This window comes from Carassius gibelio, chromosome B21 (genome assembly GCF_023724105.1).
Source record: "Carassius gibelio isolate Cgi1373 ecotype wild population from Czech Republic chromosome B21, carGib1.2-hapl.c, whole genome shotgun sequence".
NCBI lineage: Eukaryota > Metazoa > Chordata > Actinopteri > Cypriniformes > Cyprinidae > Carassius > Carassius gibelio.
Genome location: NC_068416.1, coordinates 26635312 through 26658968, shown reverse-complemented (window position 1 = coordinate 26658968; position 23657 = coordinate 26635312). Strand labels below are relative to the sequence as shown.

General features: G+C 35.7%; 3 protein-coding genes across 9 annotated transcripts in view; all 3 read right to left on the bottom strand.

The window, feature by feature from the left end:
* LOC127985783 (WD repeat-containing protein 7) overlaps positions 1-8742 on the bottom strand; it is a 93705-nt gene extending 84963 nt beyond the window's left edge. For both annotated transcript variants that reach the window (XM_052587946.1, XM_052587947.1), the window contains exons 1-9: positions 8603-8742; positions 4926-5097; positions 4695-4801; positions 4506-4584; positions 3900-4074; positions 2705-2781; positions 2475-2594; positions 2240-2385; positions 1020-1122 (exon numbers count right to left, since the gene is read on the bottom strand). In XM_052587946.1, coding sequence (XP_052443906.1) covers positions 1020-1122; positions 2240-2385; positions 2475-2594; positions 2705-2781; positions 3900-4074; positions 4506-4584; positions 4695-4801; positions 4926-5084 — 966 coding nt within the window. In that variant the 5' untranslated portion in view covers positions 5085-5097; positions 8603-8742. The remainder of the gene's footprint in view (positions 1-1019; positions 1123-2239; positions 2386-2474; positions 2595-2704; positions 2782-3899; positions 4075-4505; positions 4585-4694; positions 4802-4925; positions 5098-8602) is intronic.
* A 2297-nt stretch (positions 8743-11039) lies between these two features.
* LOC127985891 (E3 ubiquitin-protein ligase TRIM35-like) lies at positions 11040-13956 on the bottom strand. The gene is made up of 6 exons (XM_052588095.1): positions 13324-13956; positions 12367-12462; positions 12054-12284; positions 11939-11961; positions 11514-11854; positions 11040-11170 (listed from the first exon to the last, which is right to left on the bottom strand). The coding sequence occupies exons 1-6, from the start codon at positions 13723-13725 to the stop codon at positions 11040-11042; spliced, it is 1224 nt and encodes a 407-aa protein (XP_052444055.1). The 5' UTR covers positions 13726-13956.
* Positions 13957-15352: 1396 nt separating this feature from the next.
* On the bottom strand, positions 15353-23447 carry LOC127985536 (E3 ubiquitin-protein ligase TRIM39). Of its 6 annotated transcripts, none has more exons than XM_052587573.1 (6): positions 22889-23447; positions 22656-22751; positions 22346-22576; positions 22242-22264; positions 18412-18530; positions 15353-16147 (listed from the first exon to the last, which is right to left on the bottom strand). In XM_052587573.1, exons 1-6 carry the CDS (start codon positions 23285-23287, stop codon positions 15630-15632), a joined length of 1386 nt encoding a protein of 461 aa, XP_052443533.1. In that variant the 5' UTR covers positions 23288-23447; the 3' UTR covers positions 15353-15629. The 6 variants fall into 6 exon arrangements, with proteins under 6 accessions (XP_052443533.1, XP_052443531.1, XP_052443532.1 ...); XM_052587571.1 differs by lacking the exons at positions 22242-22264; positions 22346-22576; positions 22656-22751; positions 22889-23447 and adding exons at positions 18600-18622; positions 18751-18981; positions 19064-19159; positions 19663-20917; XM_052587572.1 differs by lacking the exons at positions 22242-22264; positions 22346-22576; positions 22656-22751; positions 22889-23447 and adding exons at positions 18600-18624; positions 18783-18981; positions 19064-19159; positions 19663-20917.
* Between the last annotated feature and the right edge of the window lie 210 nt (positions 23448-23657).

Here is a 23657-nt window from a genome sequence, read left to right as displayed (position 1 = left end):
TAAAATAGAAAGAATTTTCTGTAGAAGAAAAGAACTACGCGCTATACACAAACTTGAATTTAATTTAAAAATCAAGTCTCATCTGGATGCATTTATTTGAAGAAAAATACAGTAAAATGTGTGAAATATTTTTACAATTTAAGAGAACTGTTATATATGTGAATTTATGTTAAACTAATTTATGTCTGTGATGCACAGCTGTATTTTCAGCATCATTCCTCCAGTCTTCAGTGTCACATGATCTTCAGAAATCATTATAATATGATGATATGCACCACAAGAAATGTTTCTGATCATATTTTTGTGGGTTTGGGTTAAGAAATGTAATTATTTAATTCAGCAAAAACACATTAAATTGACCAAAAGTGACAGTATAGACATTGATAATGTTACTAAAGATTTCTTTAAAATACAAAGTTTCTACAACAAAATATTGTGCAGAACAACTGTTTTCATCATTGATAATAATGAGAAATGTTTCTTGAGCAGTAAATCATCATATTATAATGATTTCTGAAGATCATGTGACACTGAAGACTGGAGGAATGATGCTGAAAATACAGCTGTGCATCACAGAAATAAATTACATTTTAACAGATATTCACACAGAAAGAAATTATTTCAAATTGTAATAATATTTCACAATTTTACTGTTTTAACTATTTTTTTAATCATTCAAAATCACACCAACATCAAACTTTTGAACAGCAGTGCTTTTATAAAGAAACTGAACTTAAACACGAAGGACATTTAATGCTCAATGATTGGCTGAGATCAACTAATCTTTAAATCAAAACTGACTATTTACTTTCTAAATTCACGTTCCTGATTCATCAGTGAAAAGGTCTGTCTTCTAAACTTTCCTTACAAACGTGAAAACTTGTATTTTTGATACTCTCAAGACACCTATGACGTTCACTTTCATAATCTGCCTGAATCTGAAGGCCAAGAATAAACAGACATGTCTGTAAAGCACAAGTGAGTGTACAGTTGTTTCCTCATGTGTGCATGTCTCTGACCTGTTTGTCGGCGCGGTCCGCTATGCTGTACACCAGAGGAGGGATCGAACCCTCAGACTTCTTCCCCACATTGCTGCGAAAGTGTTCGCTCGCTGGAAGACAGCTGAAACACACACAGACTGATTAGCAGGAGTAGATCAACACTTTGTAGCTGTACTTTGTAGCAAATATCGGCCGATATTTGAAGAAAAAAAAGCCAAATATCATCCGATATTAAAAAAAAAAAGCCAAATATCGGTCGATATTTGAAAAAAAGCCAAATATTGGTTGATATATATATATATAAAAAAAAGGCAAATATCGGTCGAGATATATATATATATATATATATATATAAAAAAAGGCCAAATATCGGTCGATATGTGAAAAAAAAAGGCAAATATCGGTCGATATATATATATATATATATATATATATAAAAAAAGGGCAATATCGGCCGATATTTAAAAAAAAAAAAAACCGCAAATATCGGTCGATATATAAAAAAAAAAAAGGCAAATATCGGTCGATATTTGAAAAAAAATGGCAAATATCGGTCGATATTTGAAAAAAATTGGCAAATATCGGCCGATATTTTGGCACTGCCCATATATCAGTCGAACACTAGTCTTCAGCAGGAATATTAGGCTGCTGTCACTTTAAGAGCTGCACGGATCTAATTTACCCTTGCATGCGTATTTCATTCAAACTCTTTACATTAGTTTATTACAGGACCAACGAGGGTTTACATGAATAATCACTAAACACCACATTTTAACACATTTTTGCATGTATTTGACCATTTAGGCATGCACCTTGAGCTAAAAGTTGACTTTACATGTCCGTGTTTTGTTCAGATTCTGAGCGCATGCACAGTAATCTTCCTGAGGAACAGTGCAAGTTCTCTTTCACGAATTTAAAAACATTAATAAATCTAATATACTTCCATAAACCAAGCACATCCCATTTTGCAAGTATCACGTTAGAAGATTTTAATGATTAGCACATAAAATAGCCATGTTGCATTCTGTGCATGTTGCATTTTGTAAATGCAAGTTATAAGTGACCCAAACTCAGTTTACTGTGAAATGACAAACACAGAGCTGCGCTTCACTTAGAAACACTCATATATTTATTTAGATCACATCTTTTGCAATGCAATAATTGCACTAAGCCATATCAGGATTTTGGATTTATTTCGATGAACTGTGCAGCTGTAGTAGCATGTGTTGTTGCATTACCTGGCCGGTAGTTTGTAAATGTAGCTGCAACCATCTTCAGTCCAGATTATGACTTTATCAGCAGCGATGAATTCTCCTCCGACCCACGACTGATTGTTCTCGCTCGGGACCGAACACAGCAGGGAGAAATCACCCGCATCAAACACCTGCAGCACAGACCAGTGTATAACTCAACCCATAACGTGAAGCAACATCGCAAACTCAAACTCACACACACACACACACACACACTCACCCTCCAGTACTTGGAGCACACCACCAGCAGCGAGAGCTGTGTGAACGTGCAGAACGAGATGCTCTGACAGCCCTGACAGTAGATAGGCTTCGACTCTTCCTCAAAAACAGGGTCCAGATCCTGCGGGAAACACACACACTTTCATTCTCCAGCAGGACACACTCTGTGACACACACATTCTGTCCAGAACGCGTGTCTAATGACATGTACGGTTGAGTTGAACTGTTCACCTGCATCCTGCTGACGTCAGCGGTGATGATCCACACCTTAAGAATCCCAGTTACAGACACGGCCACCACGGTGTCCTCTAAAACACACACACACTTTAACTGGTGAGAAAACTGATTGAGAGTCATTACGGCCTGTGGTTAAAGTATTACTTTGGTTTATTCTCAACTTAATCTCTATGGACACCAAATTTAATAGTTATATGGATTTTAAATGTGTAATTTAATTCATTTTGTGGGTAGATTTTAATTTTGTGGACATTGAATAGTAGTTTTTCAGTGCTGTGCTAAGAATTTTTTAATGAATGAATATAAAATAAATAAAACCAATCTATTTTACATATAAATACATTTTGAAGAAGTCATTTGTAAATTTTTTTTTTTTTTAAATGTGTAATTTTGTTCAGAAGTAATTTTGTTTAATATTTAAAGTTTTGGTCTATTAGATAGTAGCTTTGCAAGTTTGCAATTAATTTTTTAATAAATGAAAGAACTATTGAAATAATAATAATAATAAAAAAATCACATTCTCTTTATTCATTTACATATAAATAAATTCTAAATAAGTCATTTTTAAAATGTAAAAAGTAGAATTTAATTTTGAAATATGTAATTTAATTAATTTAGTTGGTAGATTAATTTAGAAAAAAATAAATAATTTTTGCTAGCAGTTTACAAGTATGAAATCATTTTTTTGGTAGTTGTGAAAACATTACTGAATTTGCACTATTATTTACAAAAAAATATGAAATATACAATATTTAATGAAAAAATATATTTATTAATTCATTCATTCACTTTTTAACGGCATGCAAGCATTAAGGCTATTTTCATGGCAATCTCTGAATAAATTATACAAGGTATTTTTGTATGTATTTCTTAAAAACTAAAATTGTAAGTAGCACTTTTTTAATTTTAAAAATTAATAAAAAAATTTAAATGCGTTTAGTTTAGTTGGTAGATTTCAATTTTATGGCCATTTGCTGGTAGCTTAAAAGTGTGCAGCGACTTTTTCTGGCAGTTTGACATTTAATGACATTTAAGACCAAAACTGTACTTGTATTATTATTTTAAACATTGAGAACTTCACTGAGTACATTATCTGTGCACATTCCCTTTTCTTGCTAACAGGCTAATGCTAACAGGCATTAGCTCCTATAATCCTGAAATGCATCACAAGTCAAAACCGCAGCGGTACCTTGTGTGCGATGCGAGCGAATGATGCTCATGGAACTGATCCAGTCAGGCGAAATCTTGGACACAAGCGAGTAAAGGACCTCGAGACTGGTAGCGTCCACTACAAGGATTTCTGGGTAATGTCCATGGCACAGAAGACGGCCCTCCCTCTGTGTGCCGATGGTGAACTGGTAAAACTGTGCAAGAGAGACAGAGTTTTATGAAAAATGATTCATACATTAATTAAATTTATATATTTTTTCATGAATATAAGATGTAAGAACATTTATTTTAAAAATACATGTTTTGCTTTAGCATTTATAATTATAATATTTTGAATAAATATACATATTTATGACTCTTTGAGTTCTTTATAGCAGAATCTCTATTACTCTAATGCAGTGTTGATTCATAAAAAAATATTTTTTATTTTTTATTAATTCTAAAACTCTAAATACATTTCTTTTAGACATGTGGTTTGCATATAAATAATATATTATTATTTTTGAATATATTATTTTTGTATATTAAATAATATTGCAGTATATATATATAATTTTTTTAATACATAGGCCGTTTGTTAGCTGTTCTTATGATGTTGGAAAGTGTGTGTGTGTGTGTGTGTTACCTGTATTCCAGTGTGTGCACAGGCCAGTTTGGTGAACTCAATGCAGCGTCCATCATTGACGTCCCATAAACACATTTCCCTGATGACAAACATAAAAGACGTCTCAGCTGACACACATCTCTCTGTCTGAACACAATGTTATCTCACAGCTTCCTGCACTTAAAGAGCCCATGATAAACTCTCTCTCACCCGCTCTCAGAGGCGCTGACGAGGTATTGTTTGTCACTTCCTGTGCTGGCCTTGGACAGACAGGTGACAGAAGCCGTGTGTCCAAACAACAGAGCGCGAGGATTGATCTTAACACACAGACACACACAGAAACTCATCAAACAATACAGAGAGATTAATAACCTTCATGACATTCCAGCCCATGGAAGATGACAAAACCGAGCCATGCGTGACCTTGCCGTGACCTCTCACCTCCAGCTCTGGGGTCATGTCCCAGATGCAGATCTGTCCATCATGGCAGCCGGTGATGATGGTGGTCAGATCGTCCATCACCAGCAGGCTGGAGATGCAGTGAGTGGGTGCATTGCGGCCCCACAGAACTATGGGTAAAACCAGACTGTTTCCTGACATGTTCTCTGCAATACTGAGAAGAGAGAGACGAGAAAAGAAAACAGCACTCAGACATAAATTAATGCATTGTTGGAAACTCCAGAAACACACAAATGAGGAAGTGGAATAACTGGCCTAGATGAACAAGCAAAGGCCTGGAAAAAATATATATTTATTTTTATATACTGTATATAATTATATAATTTACAGTTATATATATATAATAAACATTTTCTAAAGAATCACAGTTTATTAAATACATATCGTTTAATTCATTTATTTATTTTGTTATTTATGTCGAAGAGTTTAATGCCTTTTAATGATAACACTTTTTTAGGTATTAAAAATGATGTAAAAATGTGGATCTATATAAATCGGCAAACATATTTGTTATCGGCTTTCATATTTAAAGAATTATCAGTTATCGGTTATCAGTTATCGGTATCGGCCCAAAATTTCCATATCAGTGCATCCCTAAAATAAAATGATTTTTATGATTATTGACTCCAGATGATTGGAGTAACACACTAGTAGCATAATACTAATACTATACTATTCCTGCAGTATAAATTATGCATACTATAACTTGTACACTACAGTATTCATGCACAAAATACATGAAAGAACAGAGAGCGTGTTTCCAACTGAAGCAAATGAGTGCATCACAGATTTAACCTCAAACTGACAAAAAAAAAAATCAAAATCAATATCCATCCCTAAAAACAACATGCAGAAGTGGTTAACTGCAAACTTTTTAATCTGATTAAGGGTTCAACATCGGATATTATATGTGAAATATTGTTTAATTTGTTATATATTTATGTTGAAGTGTTTAATGCCTTTTAATGATGAGACTTTTTTTTGGTAATCAGGCTTTCAAAAATTATGTAAACGTGGATTTAGATAAAATCGGCCAACATATTGGTTATCGGCTTTCACATTTAAAGAATTATCGGTATCGGCAAAAATTTCCATATCGGTGCATCCCTAAAATAAAATATGCTTTATAGTCAAGGAAAACCTTACAAAAAATAAATACTGGTAATTCTTCACCCTAAAAAATATATAATAACATACAAGTAAACAAACATTGACCAATTCTGCATATTTAAAACCTTTCATTCATAACAGATTCAGGTGTTTATGATTATTGACTCCAGATGTTTGGAGTAACACACTAGTAGCATAATCCTCATACTATACTATCCCTGCAGTATACTGTACATTATGCATACTATAACTTGTACACTACAGTATACATGCACAAAATACATGAAAGAACAGAGAGCACGTTTCCAACTGAAGCAAATGAGTGCATCACAGATTTAACCTCAAACTGACAAAAAAATCAATCAAAATCAATATCCATCCCTTAAAACAACATGCAAAAGTGGTTAAGTACAAACTCTTTAATCTGATTAAAGGTTCAACATCTGATATTATAAGTGCAGCACAACTATAAACTGAATTGATAATTAAAATCAGTCTAGAACAGAACTGAAGCAGAATTGAGATCGACATGATGCTTGTTACATAACGCACAGATAAACGGACATCAAGCATTGAACACTTCTGTAAGTGCAATAAAACACCACAAATCACGCTTTTAACATTAACCATTGCTGCCAGCTTGTGTTATGAAAAGAGAAATCCAAGATAATTTGTATAAACAACATAAAACAAATGATAAGACACAACATTACTGGATTTTCCAAAGATTGTCAGAATTCAACAATCGGTCGCACAACTGTATAGCTATAAATAACGCAGATTATTAAGAACACATGACTTTAAATCCATCAAAGCACACACATATAGAGGAAAGCAATGCAGAAAGTGGACTGATGTTACCTGACATGCTTGTGTCTCCTCAGATTAAACCTGAGCCTGTGAAACACTCGTTTAATGTTCACTAAATGAACCAGCTTCATCCTGAAAGCATTCCTCTGCTGATTTAGAAACAGTAAGACTGGTGTTTCAGCTCTGCCAGACTCACAACACAACAGCAGACGAATCGAATCAAACCAAACCCTTTCAGAGCAATCAATGAGCGTCCATCCGTACAGACAAACACAGATCCACTGACCTCTCGGAAAGTCAGCAGACATTACCAGAAAACTATCATGTGGAAACATCAGCCGCTTTAAAGATAAAGGGAATTTAACAGAAGTGAAATCTGTACATAAAGCATCTGTTTTGGTTACAATTTCCATGCCATCTTTTAAAAAAAAACAAATCACCAGTCAAATAACACCTTTAATAAAAGGCAATATCCTTAGTAAAATAAAAAAACTGCTGCCAAGTGTGCAATGCAGTGCTAAATCGATGATAAAACCTATAAACGATGACAATGAGCAAGAGAAACAAAGCCAAATGGATCTTAGAATCAACTTCCTCAATGCAATCTGACACATAAGTGCCATTAATATCAAAGCCTACAAATAAAACATTTACCGTAAATAAAAAAGATATACACAGTATCTAACATGCAAAACTGCATAGATCAATGTGCATTCAAAAAAAGAAAAAAAAAGAAAAGAAAAAAGCTAAACATAAGCTGATCCTATATGCATACCAGTATACACAATATAATGCATACGCCTTTATATATAGATTATGAAAATGTAAAAAAAAAAAAGATATACACAGTAAGTAACATGCAAAACACTGCATGGATCAATGTGCATATATAAAAAATATATATATAAAGAAAAAGCAAAGCAACAGCTGATCCTATATGCATACCAGTATACACAATATAATGCATAGGCCTTCATATATAGATTATATAAAAGCAAAATAAGCATTGTTTTAGCATAATTAAATGTATCATATATATAAATTGCTATAATTGCTCTATATTATGTATATAATGCATATACAGCAATAACAGCTATTTAAACCCATCATTTTGACCAGATCTATTCTAAACATTCGTAAATATAAACTGAAATTGAATGCACAAAATTCTTCACAGTCACAGTCTGTTTGAGGCTTGTTTATTTCATATTTTGGTTCATTAGATTTATGCTTAAAAGCCACCCATATCAGCCCTGTTGAACACATATGGAGATTGTGTCTGGGCCTGTCAATCAAAGATGAAGGACTGAAGTGAACTGAGAAAATAGCGGAGGAGGAAACATGTTTCCAAACAATATTCATGTCTGGGCATCAGCAGTTGATATCATCCAGCAGAAATACTCTTATTTAGATTGAAAATCACCTGTCTGAATGAACATTTTCAGCTGCAAAAATGCCATATGTGTGTGTGTGTGTGTGTGTGTGTGTGTGTGTGTAGTCTTCCTGTATCTGCGGTGTATAGTGCGTGTGTAGGTGTAGAAGAACATAATAAACATGTAACGTATATTATGAGTGTGTGTGTTTGTGTAAGTGTATGTTTGTTGGCTGTGTGTGTGTTTGTGTATGTATATTGACCTCTGTCCCGTTCATCTGTGTGTTTATCGTCATTATAATGTGACAGCGGGACTATATCGTTGTCCAGTCGCGTGACAGATTAGATGTCGATGTGTTTTACTCACCGGAGCCGCTCTTTACCGTCTCATATTCGTTTTGATTGTTGATTTTATGAAAATATCGCAGCAACGCGCGTTAATTCCGCAGCGGCTCACTGATCAGCTGACGGGGACACGCTCGTGCGTCATGGCGTCACGCGGTGACGTCACCGCCACGGCCTCTGCTGCCCCCACTGTCTGCCTTTAATGAAATTAAATATTGTCTCCATCTTCGCTATCATAGCTGAGGTTTATCATAATAATAATGTAATTATTCGAATGTATTTAAATCAAAATACACATCTAGTCTAAATATTCTTAACTGCATGATTATTTTAATGAAAAACAACATGAATGCTTTATAACATTAGATAGTTGCCAGAGACAGATTAAAATGTGAAATGCGGTGAAAAGTTCTGCAATTAAAAAAATAAATAAACAGAAATGTAGCTGATCATTGTTTCTTTATTGTGCATTTATAAGAAGAAGAGCCTAATTTATAGCATTTTATTACAGAATTTAATAACATCGTTTTAATATTGTTGACTATTGTTTTCATTAGAGAAAATTGTTATAAATCGTGCAAAACACCCAAATTACATTTAAACTTGATTATTGTCACAAATTATCATACTAATATTTATTGAAGAAGGACAGTCAAATTAAAAGAACAATTTATGACAGAACCACATCCTAAATTAATATACTGTAGCTATAGTATCAGTATCAAAGAACAATGTTATACATTGTATGAAACACCCAAAATACATCAAAGCTTGATTACTGTCACAGATTATCATGAGAACATAATAACTAAGATGAAGATGAAGAATAAAGGCCAAACCTGAAAACACAGCCTAGTTTTTAAAGTGAAGGAATAACAGACTTGACATGAAAAAAATTTAACTTTTTAGTAATAAATATTTCATGTTAATAGCAAAAATGTCAATATGTGTATAAATGACAAGTTTTCCAAAGCTTTTCCAAACATCTTTTTCAAGAAGTGGTATAAATGAAAGCTTATTTTATGTAAATGTACTACAGACAGATGTTTTTGACCGTTTTTATACGCATTGTGTTTTTATTATGATTTTTCAGCATCTTGCTGCTTCTTAGCATCTCGCTCATCAAGTACAAAAACAAACTGTTATAAACATATTCATGTAAAAAGTTATTTTCCATTCCAGTGCACTGTGTCTTGCATTTTTTTTTTTTATTAAAAAAATGTTTTTTAAATGATATAAATATAAAGTACTAAAATTATTACATGAATAATAAAACAAAATAATTATTTTAATAAATGTGAACCTGGAGCACAAAACCAGTCATAAAGGTCAGTTTTTTAAAACCTTTTGCTTTTCAACAATAAAATTCATTTTTAAATTTTAATTTGATTACATTTTTAAAAAGATTGAAAGGTCATTTTTTTATGCCTTAATTTGATTACTGCTTTTTTTGATAATAAATTTGTATTAAATCATAAGTTCAGACACATTTAAAAATCAGCACATAATTTCTGAAAAAAATAAAGCATTTCATATGCCTCTATTATTACAAAATTAAATCTTAAAAATTTAATCTTATCATTAAATTCTTAATTTTAAAACAAATTTTTTATGAACTAATTTGATTAGACATGCTTTTTAAATTCAAGTTTAAGTAAACTTAAGTAAAGAAAAAAATATGTAAAAAAGATTTAACAAAACATTTTTTTTTCCATCAATTGAATTAATTAATAATTTGTTGTTAAAGTAACTATGGTACTAACTGCATGTATGTTTTATTAACTCATAATATCAGTTTCAAAGTCATTAGCATGTTACACTGCTTCTTTACTGATTCTTTCCTACCTTATATTTCATTTAATTAGACATGTTTTTATTGCTAATATGTAATTCAACCATTAAACAGAATCTATTCAAATGGAAAAAATAAATCAGATTTATATGGCTGTATAAACTGTTAAAAAGGCTATTGAAAAACCTTGTGCAAAACAATAAACAAATAAAAGTTATGAAAATCGGATGATAATATAGTAAAATATTAAACAGATTCGTTCAAAATAAGTTGATAATAGAAGTATCTTTCTATTCTTCTACTCTGTGTTCTGTGTGAATGTTAATTCTATTCACCGTCTTTAAAACGTTGTCTGTTATCAATAAACTGTCCATCAAAAAACTCATGAGGAAATAATAAACCTCTATGCTTAACAAAGTTGTAAACAAAATAAAAACTGCTAGAGAACTTTTACAGTTAAAAAAAAAAAAAACAGTCTTTCTACTTCAAAATTTCATATTTAATTCACTCTTATTTCCCATTTCTTTGTAGTTTCTGAATAGAAATAGTTTCAGTGCAGTTTACTCTGCAACTTTGAATAAATTCAATTTCTTGCATTTGCTATTGCAACATATTTTTTACTTATTTGTATAGTTTTATTGCTGGTTGAGGGTACAGCCGGCTAAGCTTAACGTGACCCCCTCAGGGCCCCCCTAGAACTCCTCTGCACCCTCTGGAGCTTTGGCCCCATCGCTATTAAAGGCCCCTCTGTAATTCCGGGCCCCTCTGAATCTATGTTCTCCCCCAGTACTGTGGCCCCTGTGATCCCCTCGCAAATTGGTGTTTCCCCTAAAATTGTGGCCCCCCCTGAAACTGGGGTCCCCTCTGTTACTGTTGTCCTCCCTAAAATTGTGGCCCCCCCTGAAACTCGGGTCCCCTCTGTTACTGTGGTCCTCCCTAAAATTGTGGCCCCCCCTGAAACTCGGGTCCCCTCTGTTACTGTGGTCCTCCCTAAAATTGTGGCCCCCCCTGAAACTCGGGTCCCCTCTGTTACTGTGGTCCTCCCTAAAATTGTGGCCCCCCCTGAAACTCGGGTCCCCTCTGTTACTGTGGTCCTCCTTAAAATTTTGCCCACCCCTGAAACTTGGGTCCCCTCTGTTACTGTGGTCCTCCTTAAAATTTTGCCCACCCCTGAAACTGGGGTCCCCTCTAGGGTTGTGCCCCCTTTTAAAATGTTGTCCCCCTCTGGAAGTAGGGTCCTCCTTAAAACTGGCATCCCCCCTGATGCTGGGGTTCTGGCCTCCTCTGAAAGTGGGGTCCCCCCTGACACTGGGCCCCGCTCTGGAATTGCCCCGTCTGTTAGTCTGGGCCCCCCTCACACTGGGCTCCCCCCTGGAGCTGTCAATCTTCTGGAGCACAGTGAGCCTCAGGTCACTCAGGTATTCTTGGGTATTGATCAGCAAATCGGCAACATTCCCCGGATCTGGCAGGCTGAACTGGGATCTGGAACACACATAAAAACTTTCAGGAATTCTTGTTTTGATGAGAGCCAATGAATTCACAAGAGAAACAGGAAACACAACAAACCTTTGCAATGTGCTCTTAAAGTTCTGTAAAGACAAAGAGAAAGAGATGACATTCATGCGTTAGCACCTGTCTTAATAATAACACTGGGATTCTGTTGATGAGCGTTCGTTAGCACCTGCAGGAATGAATCATCTTCAGTCTTCATCTGCTGCTCTACGTCTCTGATCGCACATTTGAGAGATACGATCTGTTTGCTGGTCTTCCCAGTCTTCTCCTTTATCATCTGACTCTTCTGCTTCTCTTCTTCTCGCAGCACTGTTATTCTGGCCACTTCTTCGTTGCGTAGAATCTCTCGAAGCTCCTCGAACTCCATCTTGATCTTCTCTTCTGCTTCTTCGGTGTGAACCTGAAAATGAACAGCGGGTTATAATGGCCAAACTATATCTATAGCATCCAGAAGTACTTAAATCACACTGTTCATTCCCAACCTTATTAATATCAGCAGTCCGATCCAACGTCTGTTTAAAATTATCAAACATTCCCATCTTCTCCCGTAAGTTTTCCAGTACAGCTTTGAGTTTCTCCTGAAAGAAAGCAACAGTAACACTTTAGCTTCCATTAATGTATAATGTATAATGTACTTATTCATCTTCGTTGATGTAAGTTCATTAAAAATACAGTCGTGTTAATTCGCATTGCATTATAATGTTAACTAACACAACTTTTAATTTTAACAATGCATTAGTAAAGGAAAATAACACTAAGATTAATAAATGCTGTAGAAGTATTGTTCATTTCAACTGAAGTGGTTAACAACCGTTTAGTGCAGTGATACCAAAGTAACATAGAAATAGTGTCTGGCTCTTCTGTTTTATTGATTTATTGCATTGTTTCTCTGTTATTTGATATCACAATAGAGGGAATGTGTTTGGAGGGAGGGAGGGAGGTAGGGCTGAAAACTGAAACCAGTGACACCTGTTCAATGCTTAATCAATCAAACTAACTCCAACCACTCCCTGTAAATTATAACAAACACAATGGACTCTGTTTCTACCATTGAATAAAAAATAAAACAAGGTCATTGTGGCTTTTTATCTCACAAGTATTGCTTTTTTCCCTCACTAATGTGAGTTTATATCTCCTAGAAATGCAAGTTTCACTCAACTCAGATATTTTTCTTTCACAGAATTGTTGCTTTTTCAGTCAGAATTGAGAATTTCACTCAGTTCACAAGTCACAATTACTTTGTTTTACCTTAATTTTAAATCAGTGTCTAAAATGGACTTCCGTAGATTTAAGTTTGAAAACAAAGGAGATGATAAAAGACATTAGCAAATGCATTAGTGTGCTTCCAAATCAGCAGCTTGGTTTCAGCTCATTCATTCTTCTGTGTGTGTATACTGTACATAAACCTCAGATTACATCAGTAAAATCAGATTTCTGACCTTGTTATTGTGCACGGCTTCATCTATGGGACAGAAGCTGTGGTCGGTGTGTAGTTTGGAGTCTCGACACACCAAACACACGGCCTGCTGATCATCCAGACAGAAGAGCTTCAGCTTCTCTCTGTGAGCGCTGCAGACGGCCTCGGCTCCCGAGGAAGGTCCTTGACTTCGCTCCTGCTGGAAGGTCTCGCACAGGTTCTTCAAAGCCAGATTTAACGGAGGATCATTCACTGTCGATATCTCTCTGCACATGGGACATTCCCTAATTCCCTTACTTCCCCAAAACGCCTGGATGCAGTTTGAACAGATGCTGTGACTGCAGTTCAGAACAACAGGGTTTATGAAAAAGTCAAAGCACACAGGACAAGTGAAGTCCACCTCAGTAAAACCTTCAGATGCCATTTTGCACGTCCAAATCTGTCTTAGAGACTAGTTTTTAAGCTTCACATCCACGGCAGAAATAATGCACATACAGATTTGAAGCAAGATATGAGCTAAAACATCAGACGTCTGTCTTTAAATCCAGTGGGAGGAGCTCAACACTGAGAAATCTGCTTCATTCTGTACAATGCAGATAAACCGGATCCTCTCAGACTCGAGATCTATTCATTATTGCAACATTTTAGAGATCACCAGAATTTTTAATGGAAATAAATCATACTGAATCTAACAGTAGTCTAAATCTTTAGGACATAATAATTGCCGTTTATTATTAGTCTTTAGATGTTAATTCACAATAACTCAATAAGCCAAATCCTAAGAGATCTTTTTGATTAAGGAATGATAAAAGCACCATTAAAGTGCTCTGTATGACTCATGTCTCGAAGACTTCAGAAGTCATGCACTCTTGAAAATACAGGTTCTTTAGTGGCACTGATGGTTCAACATGCATGGAAACTTTCCATTGCACAAAATGGTCTTCATAGTGGAAAAAAAATGTTGAAAAAGTTGTAAGGCACTTTGCATGAGGAACAGACCTGCATGTGTGTTATCCAATGATCTTTTATAATTCAAACCTTGTGCAAAAGCCCATTCACATCAAGGAATGAAAACAATAATGATGAAGTTTTAATAACTTTCTAATTATAAGCATCGCAGAGTCACACAACGACTAGAATGATAATGATACAGAGAAACAACTTTGTTTTCAGTTTGCAAACAATGACAACATTGACAGCCAATCAGAATCCACCTCGTGCCCTCATCTTTCAGAGCAATGATTCTTGGCTGTTTGCAGCTTGTTTCTTGATTCCCCTCATTCCTGAAGAGACAGGTTCTGGAAGTGATGTAGGTGTGGGAAGAATGTTAATATTTACACGGATCAGCTGCTATGAATCATATTTCAACTTTACATTTGTCAGTCCTCACTTACCTGTGACAGATAGTGGCTAAATGTTTCCAAGTTCTGGATTGATTTACTGCACTGTAAATTATATTCAAAAAACCATGAAAATAAAATAAATGGTGTAAGTCACGCTTATTACTGTCATCGTTCATTATCAGCTCTCTGGTCACTAATACTGTGAATGAGTTAATAAATACAATAAGCAGACCTCATTGTTGTCTACATTCATGGGACTCACACATAGACACGTGTAAATATAGCTGTAAACCAGTTTCTGTATTTCTGAAAATGAAAGCTAAGCTTTCCTTGAAAACAAAACTGATGAAACAAAGGCCTAATTTCCTGTAAAACGTCTCCATCACCATCTGTGCATTTTGTTCGCTGAAGTGTACAGCGAGAAATAAACGACTGAATTCAGGAAAAGGGATGTGCACCAGGACTAAATCTGACTAATCGCTTTACATTATAAATAATATCTTATCATAGTGATCTACATGGCTACTAAATTGCTTAAAAGCTTGATGTGTACCATCCATGCATTTAAGAGGATTCGATTCATTAACAGCAACTGAGAGCTACACCATTAACCCTTATTTGGTAATTTTTGACTGGAAAGTTTCAGGGTAAAATGTGTTTTGGAAAATATATAGTAAAAATATTGTTCATCAAAGCATGGTAACATGAAATCAACTCGTGTTTATTTGTGCATTGCTTTTTATGATACAGATGCAGCATAGCAGCTTCACAGAAAAAGAATGTTATATATATATATCATTAAACTGTATAATAATGATAATTTAAGAAATGTGTTAGATGCCTTTTAAAATAGTTCAGATTAAGACACAGAATCAAACATTAAAACATGTCAGAGTGAACTGATTTACAAACGCTCACGAAACAAACTCTATTTTAAAGTTAAAATGGGAGTCATCTTTATTCGTTTCGTCTCTAAATGATTTCTTCAGTTGACTGGTAAGATCACCAGAGGACAGACATCACAGCGAAGACCAAACCATGGGTAGACTTTCTCAGTGAACTTCTGTGTAAAAGTGTGAATGGATGTGTTACTGAGAGGATCGATGAAGGACAGCTTTTCTTTTTCGTAGTTCAGCTGAACTCTGATTTTCTGGAGTTTATTCTTGACCGTCAGCGGAGGCGACTGCTCTGGTGTAATGAATGCATAATATTCCCCAGAAGCGTACCCAAGAACCCAAAGTCCCTTCTCTGTCAGAATGTCACCCTTCCTCCGAGCAGATTCGGTCATCACACCGAAGGTCCAGTTTGTGAGGTCTCCGACCTCAACGTCCCAGCAGTGAAGTCCTGAGTCGAAGCCCTCTGAAGCCAGAACACACTCCCAACTGTCAAATCTCTCGGGATTATCAGGAAGCAGCTTTTCCTCATCTCTGAACCGCACGCTGGTCAGATCATCAGACACCGTGAGATTACTGTGAGCAGTGCTGGGGTCCAAGGTCACCGGAGCTGAAGAGAGAGAGGGGACACGTGCACAAACATTAGGATGTTTTAATGAAGTCTATTCTGCTCAGCAAGGCTGCATTTATTTAAATAAATAATATAAATTATATTAAAAAATCAAAACAGATGAGTACATTTTGTGAATAAACTTTGAAGTTGGCTTGAGAAAGTGTAGCCTGAAAGTTTGAAGCAGTTATAAAAGCTTGAAGTTTGAAAGTTTAGATAGATGTTAATAACGTGTTGATAGCATGATTAGCATGTTGTTACCAATTTGCTAGCATTAGCCGTTGACATGTTTCTAGCATGATTAACATGTTGTTAGCACATTGCTAACATTTGTTGTGAACGTGTTTCTAGCATGATTAGCATGCTATTACCATATTGCTAGCATTTGTTGTTTACATGTTTCTAGCATGATTAACATGATGTTGTTAGATTAGCACATTATTTGTATGTGGCTAATTATGTTTGTAGCATGAGTTATCATGTTTAGCATGTTGTTAGCACATTGCTAGTATTTGTTGTGAAAATGTTTTTAGCATGATTTTCATGTTGTTAACATGTTGCTAGCACGATTAGCAAGTTGTTAACACATTGCTAACCTTTGTTGTTTATATGCTTCTAGCATGATTAGCATGTTGTTAGCACATTGCTAGCATTTGTTGTTTACGTGTTTCTAGCATGATTAACATTTTGTTAGCACATTGTTAGCATTTGTTGTTTACGTGTTTCTAGCATGATTAACATTTAGTTAGCACATTGCTAGCATTTGTTGTTTACATGTTTCTAGCATGATTAGCATGTTGTTAGCACATTGCTAGCATTTGTTGTTTATGTGTTTCTAGCACAATTATCATGTTGTTAACATGTTGCTAGCATGATTATCATGTTATTACCATATTGCTAGCATTTGTTGTTTACATGTTTCTAGCATGATTAACATGATGTTGTTAGATTAGCACATTATTTGTATGTGGCTAATTATGTTTGTAGCATGAGTTATCATGTTTAGCATGTTGTTAGCACATTGCTAGTATTTGTTGTGAAAATGTTTTTAGCATGATTTTCATGTTGTTAACATGTTGCTAGCACGATTAGCAAGTTGTTAACACATTGCTAACCTTTGTTGTTTATATGCTTCTAGCATGATTAGCATGTTGTTAGCACATTGCTAGCATTTGTTGTTTACGTGTTTCTAGCATGATTAACATTTTGTTAGCACATTGCTAGCATTTGTTGTTTATGTGTTTCTAGCACAATTATCATGTTGTTAACATGTTGCTAGCATGATTATCATGTTATTACCATATTGCTAGCATTTGTTGTTTACATGTTTCTAGCATGATTAACATGATGTTGTTAGATTAGCACATTATTTGTATATGGCTAATTATGTTTGTAGCATGAGTTATCATGTTTAGCATGTTGTTAGTACATTGCTAGTATTTGTTGTGAAAGTGTTTTTACCATGATTTTCATGTTGTTAACATGTTGCTAGCACGATTAGCAAGTTGTTAAAACATTGCTAACCTTTGTTGTTTATATGTTTCTAGCATGATTAGCATGTTGTTAGCACATTGCTAGCATTTGTTGTTTACGTGTTTCTAGCATGATTAGCATTTTGTTAGCACATTGTTAGCATGTGTTGTTTACGTGTTTCTAGCATGATTAACATTTAGTTAGCACATTGCTAGCATTTGTTGTTTACATGTTTCTAGCATGATTAGCATGTTGTTAGCACATTGCTAGCATTTGTTGTTTACGTGTTTCTAGCACAATTAGCATGTTGTTAACATGTTGCTAGCATGATTTAGCATGATTAGCATTCTGTTAGCACATTGCTAGCATTTGTTGCTAATCATGTTTCTAGCATGATTTACATATTGTTAGCATGTTGCTAAGATTTGTTGTTAACGTGTTTCTAGCATAATTATCATAATGTTAAAATAATGAATGATTAGCATGTTGCTAGTCATTAAACTTTGCTAGTGACAGACAGCTTAAACACTCGAATCTCATTGTAAAAACTCTTCGCCCTCTTGAAACGTTGAGACCCCCTCAGTGGAAGTCTGTTGGGCTTTTGATAATCCGTTTCACAAAAACCATAAGTCTGATCATTTAGAAATAGTAGAGCAACCCAAATCAGACCAGTCTCGAGATCGGACTCAAGTTTGTTGGTTGTAGCTTGAAGACTCTGGTAAGAGATGTAGTTTAAACTTTATCCAAACTTTCAACAAGTGTAAAAAGAGAAGCTTTAATAATATACTTACTGTATTTAATATCTTCCTGCATCTTCTGTAACACAGTGAACCTGAGGTTGCTCAGGTGTTTTGGAACATCGATGAGCGTTTCTGAAACGTTCTCTGGATCCGACAGACCATGCCGACCTCTGGGAAAACATTCGGGAGTCAGTTTAGTTCAGATCGCAGAACTCAGATAACAAAAACAGCCTACAAACCTTTTCAATGAGTCCTTTAAGTCCTAAAACAAAAAAAGCAAGAAATACAATTTATTAAGCAACACTGAATTCAGTTTTTATCTCCGAAAATGAATTTGATATATTTGCAGTTGTCTCCAAATGTATAAACATAATGAAAACTGGTTGGCACCCGCAGGAACGAATCCTCTCCAGCTTTCATCTGCTCCTGTGTATCCCTGATGGAGCGTGTGAGATATACGATCTGTTTGCTGGTCTCCTCGATCCTGTCGATCATCTTCTGACTCTTCTGCTTCTCTTCTTCTCTCAGCGCTGTAATTCTGATCGCTTCCTCGTCACGCAGAAGCTGGTGAAGTTTCTCAAACTCTTCTTTAATCAGCTTCTCTGTGCATTGAGCCTGAGCCTGAGAAAGATATGATTAAACTCGGTCCATATCAAAGGGAATATAGAAACATTATAAACATATAAGCTTCAGTATATCAAACCTGAATATGTTTAGCAGATTTATCCAAATTCTGTTTAAAATCCTCAAATTTGATCAGTTTCTCCTGTAAGTGGTTCAGTAAATCCTGGAGTTTCTCCTGGAAGAAATCGACAGAAAAATAGTCTCGTTTTCCGTTTTTTGTGTATTTTCTTATTTCAGATTTTGCCTCTTTTATTTCACATATGGATAGAGGAGTAAAAAGTTAAAATAATATATTTATTCAATGATTTTTCATCACAAAATTTTAGTGTGCGAGAATAAATATACCAACTATTTAGAAACATGTATGTGTGTGTGTGTGTATTAAGTCATTTTATACACAGGCAGCTTTTCATTTCTCAATCAAGCATGTCAGAAGAGATTCCTTATGGCCATAATCCAGGAGGACCAGATATATTAGGCTCAAAGTCTTGAGTGATTCGACTGTCCCATTGTTAACACAGGATCTGAGCCAAAAACTAATGCATTTTGGTGGAAATAAATGCTGTGATGTTGCATGACTTTGTCAAAACAACTCCACAACTAATGCACAATGTTATCAAAGCTAAAGAAGACTCATCATTAATTATTGAGATGATTTCATCAAATAATATCTCTTACCTTATTATCGGTCAGAGCTTCATCTATGGGACAGAATCTGTGGTTGGTGTGTTTTCTGGAGTCTCGACACACCAAACACACGGCCTGCTGATCATCCAGACAGAAGAGCTTCAGCTTCTCTTTGTGAAGGCTGCAGACGGCTTCGTCTCCTATTGAAGATTTCCGTCTTCTCTCTTCTTGGTAGGCCATGCACAGGTTCCTCAAGTTCAGATTTAACGGAGGCTCCTTTGAAACTCTTCTCCTGCAGAGTGGACATGCTTTATGTCCTTGTTTTTCCCAAAACCTCTGAAGGCAATGTTTACAGATGCTATGAGTACAGTCTGTCTAAAGTTCATTGTTTTATTTCATGTTTACTCTTTGAAAAGGCTTATATTCATTAGATTTTACTGGATCATTAGAAATCTCCATTTCAGAGTGAAAATCAGTTGAAAACGTATCATAATCACGGTATCATTTCTTTAACAACGTGTTTCAAACCTATCTCCAAAGATTGCATGCAATTTCTGGTTACAGTTCTCACATCTTGAAGGGCTTCAGTTTTGTATTAGTGGAGATAAACAGTTTGGTTTTGCTACTTTGCTTTTTTTTAATGCCCGTTAAAAAAAATGTAATAAAATAAAAACTCCAGTACACTTCTGTGTTTGGGCCATGTGATATGAGCACAAATTCATATCTCTGTATTTTTTGGCCGATTCATGGTACACCATAGCATATATCTCTGAATTTTGTATTAAACAAATAAAGTGAATGCACTCATGTAGGCAATTATTACGTGCTAAAAAGGTTATTTTAAAAAAATAAAATAAAATTGTAAAAACAAACAGGTTGGCAGGTCTGGAAAACATCCCAATACAGACGCTGCAAGTATTTTCATTAGTATTTTTTGCTGTTAATAATTTGATTGAAAAAATAAAAGCTAAAGTTCAACGTCTAGTAGCTAATGTATAAAATATCAAAAATACACAAACTGATCCCATGCATGTTTTTAGTTGAAGTAACTTTGACTGTGCAGTACAGTACACATCCAGCAGGAGGCGCAACTTCATCTCACCTTCACCTGTCATTGTCTGTGGTGGTATAGTGCTCTTGTGCTTTTTGGTCCCGTTTTTTTTTTTTTTTTTAATTATTAAATAAGAAACAAATTGTTGATCCGTTTATTTTTAAATCTAAAATAAAAAGAAATAAATTACTTGTGACAGAAACACAAAATAATTCGCAATGACTAAATATCTTCGTGTGAAGTATCTAAACTAAATCTGAACTTCATGGTCACAGATCACCATATCTTGAAGACTGAAGTCTCCTCCCCTGAACGTCAAAAACTTCAAGTCCCCTTGAGGATTCCCCCTGAGTGAAGCATTGGTCGAAGCTCCAAACGCCAAATCCAGTGGAGAGGGAACACTCGTGCGCCTAAACCTCGATTTCAACCGAGGGCGGCCTACGACTAGTTTTTCTCCGTAGTTCATCCTCGTCATAATCTGGCTGCGGAGGATCTGTGACACAGGAGGACCTCTGTGGATCAGGGGTAGGTTGAAGGTCGGTTCTGTGGTGCAGACCGGAGCAGGGAATAAATCAGTGGCACGGGCTAGAGGATCTGGAAACTGCTGTCGGTCTCCATTAGACCGTCGACCTCCAAATATCTTTGTACAGTTCCCTCCATCCCTCTGGAAGCACTCGTATTCACTATATTCCTCTTGATTGTCAGAAATCTCTATTGCAGCCAGATCAGATTGAATAGGAGACGGCTTGAAGAAGTATGAGGCTAAAAGAGAGAACACAGAGACATAATTATACACAATTAAAATAACTACGCAAGTCAATTCCCTTGTTCAAATACAAACACATGCAATCATGGCCACTTTAGCGCACGTGCACAAGACTAAGCAGAGTCTTGCAAAGCGCAGTGCCCTAAAAATGCATTAAATCCACACTCTTGAATACCGCTCTGGAGCATTATTCCAGGCTTAGTATGGTTTTGGAATAAATCATGAGGTTTTTACTGAGATCAAGAAAACCTTTTCAAAGCAAGTTAAATAGAAATAGCCTAAAATAATTAGATATTACATGTTGTGGTGTTGTTTTGTCTTAATGGTGCAAAATACGCATTTACAACATTTGCAACTGCTTTTCGTCGCTTAATTAGAAGCGCCACAAATTAAACCATTACATTTCATAGAGACTACCGAATACACATTTAGAAGCGGCCTTTAAAATGCCAAGTATTTAAATAATAATAATGCCACGTAAAGTTGCATTTTTACAACACTGTAAGTGTCTCCCATCAGGTAATAAAAAGATTCTTCCTGGTTTCTTGGAGCAAATATAAGAAATGAAAGTAGTGCTCAAGTGAAGGGGATGATATTCGGTCATGCACACATTCACCGAGAGTGTCCTGCATCTTCTGTAAGACCGTGAGCTTCAGGTTGGTCAGGTGACTTGAGAACCTGATCGTCACTTCAGGAAAGGCTTCTGGAAGCGGCGGGTTACACAGAGCTCTGGAGAATAAAACACTCAGAAGTCAGAGAGACTGCAGGATTGAGTTCAGAACCGCTGAGAAGAGGAACCGGAAGGACACAAACCTTTGCAATGTTGAGTTAAAGTTCTGCGAAGAAAAGGGAGGCAAACGAATCAGAATTTGGTTTTGTTCACTGAAAGAGTCACTTATTTATAATTAAATCGAGACCTGCAAGAATGAAACGTCATCGCGTTTCATCTGCTCCTCGGTGTCTCTGATGGTTTGAGAGAGAGATGAGATCTGTCTGCTGGTCTCCTCGATCTTGTCCCTCATCATCCGACTCCTCCGTTCCTCTTCCTCTCTCAGTGCTGTTATTCTGATCGCTTCTTCATCACGAAGAAACCGGTGAAGCTCCTCAAACTCCGCTTTAATCCGCCTCTCAGCATGTTGGGCATTAAACTGAAATTTAAGACAACGACCAAACTAGATCAAGCTTACATTTAAATTCCTAAAATAGAGTAAATGGTGAACTTCAAACCTTGACGAGTTCATCACGTTCATCAAAACACTCTTTAAAACTCTCAAATATTCCCCGCTTCTTCTCCAAGTGTCCAAGAGCATCTTTGAGAATCTCCTGAGTTGAACAAACCATTGCCTTTATTAAATATAATTACAGAGATAAGGACAAAGTGCATTTCTGCTGATGCATTTTCATAAAATCAAGAGTGTCAGAATAAAAGATCACTGAACAGTTAATCATTTTTGTCTGACCTTATTGTCCATCACGGCTTCATCCACAGGACTGAATCTGTGGTTGGTGTGTTTTCTGGAGTCTCGACACACCAGACACACGGGCTCTTGATCGTCCAGACAGAAGAGCTTCAGCTTCTCTTTGTGAAGACCGCAGACACCTTCATCTCCAGACGAAGGTCCGCGGCTCAGATGTTGTTGGTAGGTCTCACACAGGTTCTTCAAAGCCAAGTTAACTGGAGGACGTTCCTTTGAAGATCTTCTACAAACTGGACACTCTTTACGTCGCTTATCTTCCCAAAACCGATGCACACAATCTTCACAGACGCTATGACTACAGGACAGAACCACGGGATTTATAAAAAGGTCGCAGCATACAGGACAAGACAAATCCTCCTCAAAAGAAGATCTAGACGCCATTTCAAGTCACAAAAATCACAGTTTCAGTGGAATAACGATCACGTTTTAAAGCAAAAACTGGTGCATTAGAAACATTTAATCATCAGGACCTAAAATGATTACCAATCTTTTGTCTAAGCTAAATGCTAGCCACATTTCCAAACATCACCGGGATCAGTCCACTCGTTTATATATAGACTAATTACTGCATTGCTAATTGCTTTCTAAACTGCACACAGGTGGTGAAGCAACTAACACAGGATTAGTTTTTTGTTATGTGCATGTAAATGAATTTTACTTCAGATGTTATCTGCAATAACAGCCATTTCAGGATAGCTTCAGATTTGGTTTTATTGAGTTAAAATAGGACAGACACACCCATTATTTTTAA

Bases quoted from the DNA above. Each gene is read 5' to 3' on its own strand.
- LOC127985891 (XM_052588095.1), bottom strand. From the start codon at position 13,725: ATGGCATCTGAAGGTTTTACTGAGGTGGACTTCACTTGTCCTGTGTGC. The intron at 11,855-11,938 runs GTTTGTTGTGTT...TGTGTGTTCCAG, and splicing joins TTTAAGAGCACATTGCAAAG to ATCCCAGTTCAGCCTGCCAG. The intron at 11,171-11,513 runs GTAACAGAGGGG...AGGGGATCACAG, and splicing joins AAATTTTAAGGAGGACCACA to GGGCCACAGTACTGGGGGAG.
- LOC127985536 (XM_052587568.1), bottom strand. From the start codon at position 23,287: ATGGCGTCTAGATCTTCTTTTGAGGAGGATTTGTCTTGTCCTGTATGC. The intron at 22,577-22,655 runs GTTTGAAGTTCA...CTTAAATTTCAG, and splicing joins AACGTGATGAACTCGTCAAG to TTTAATGCCCAACATGCTGA. The intron at 22,265-22,345 runs GTCTCGATTTAA...TTTTCTTCGCAG, and splicing joins ATGACGTTTCATTCTTGCAG to AACTTTAACTCAACATTGCA.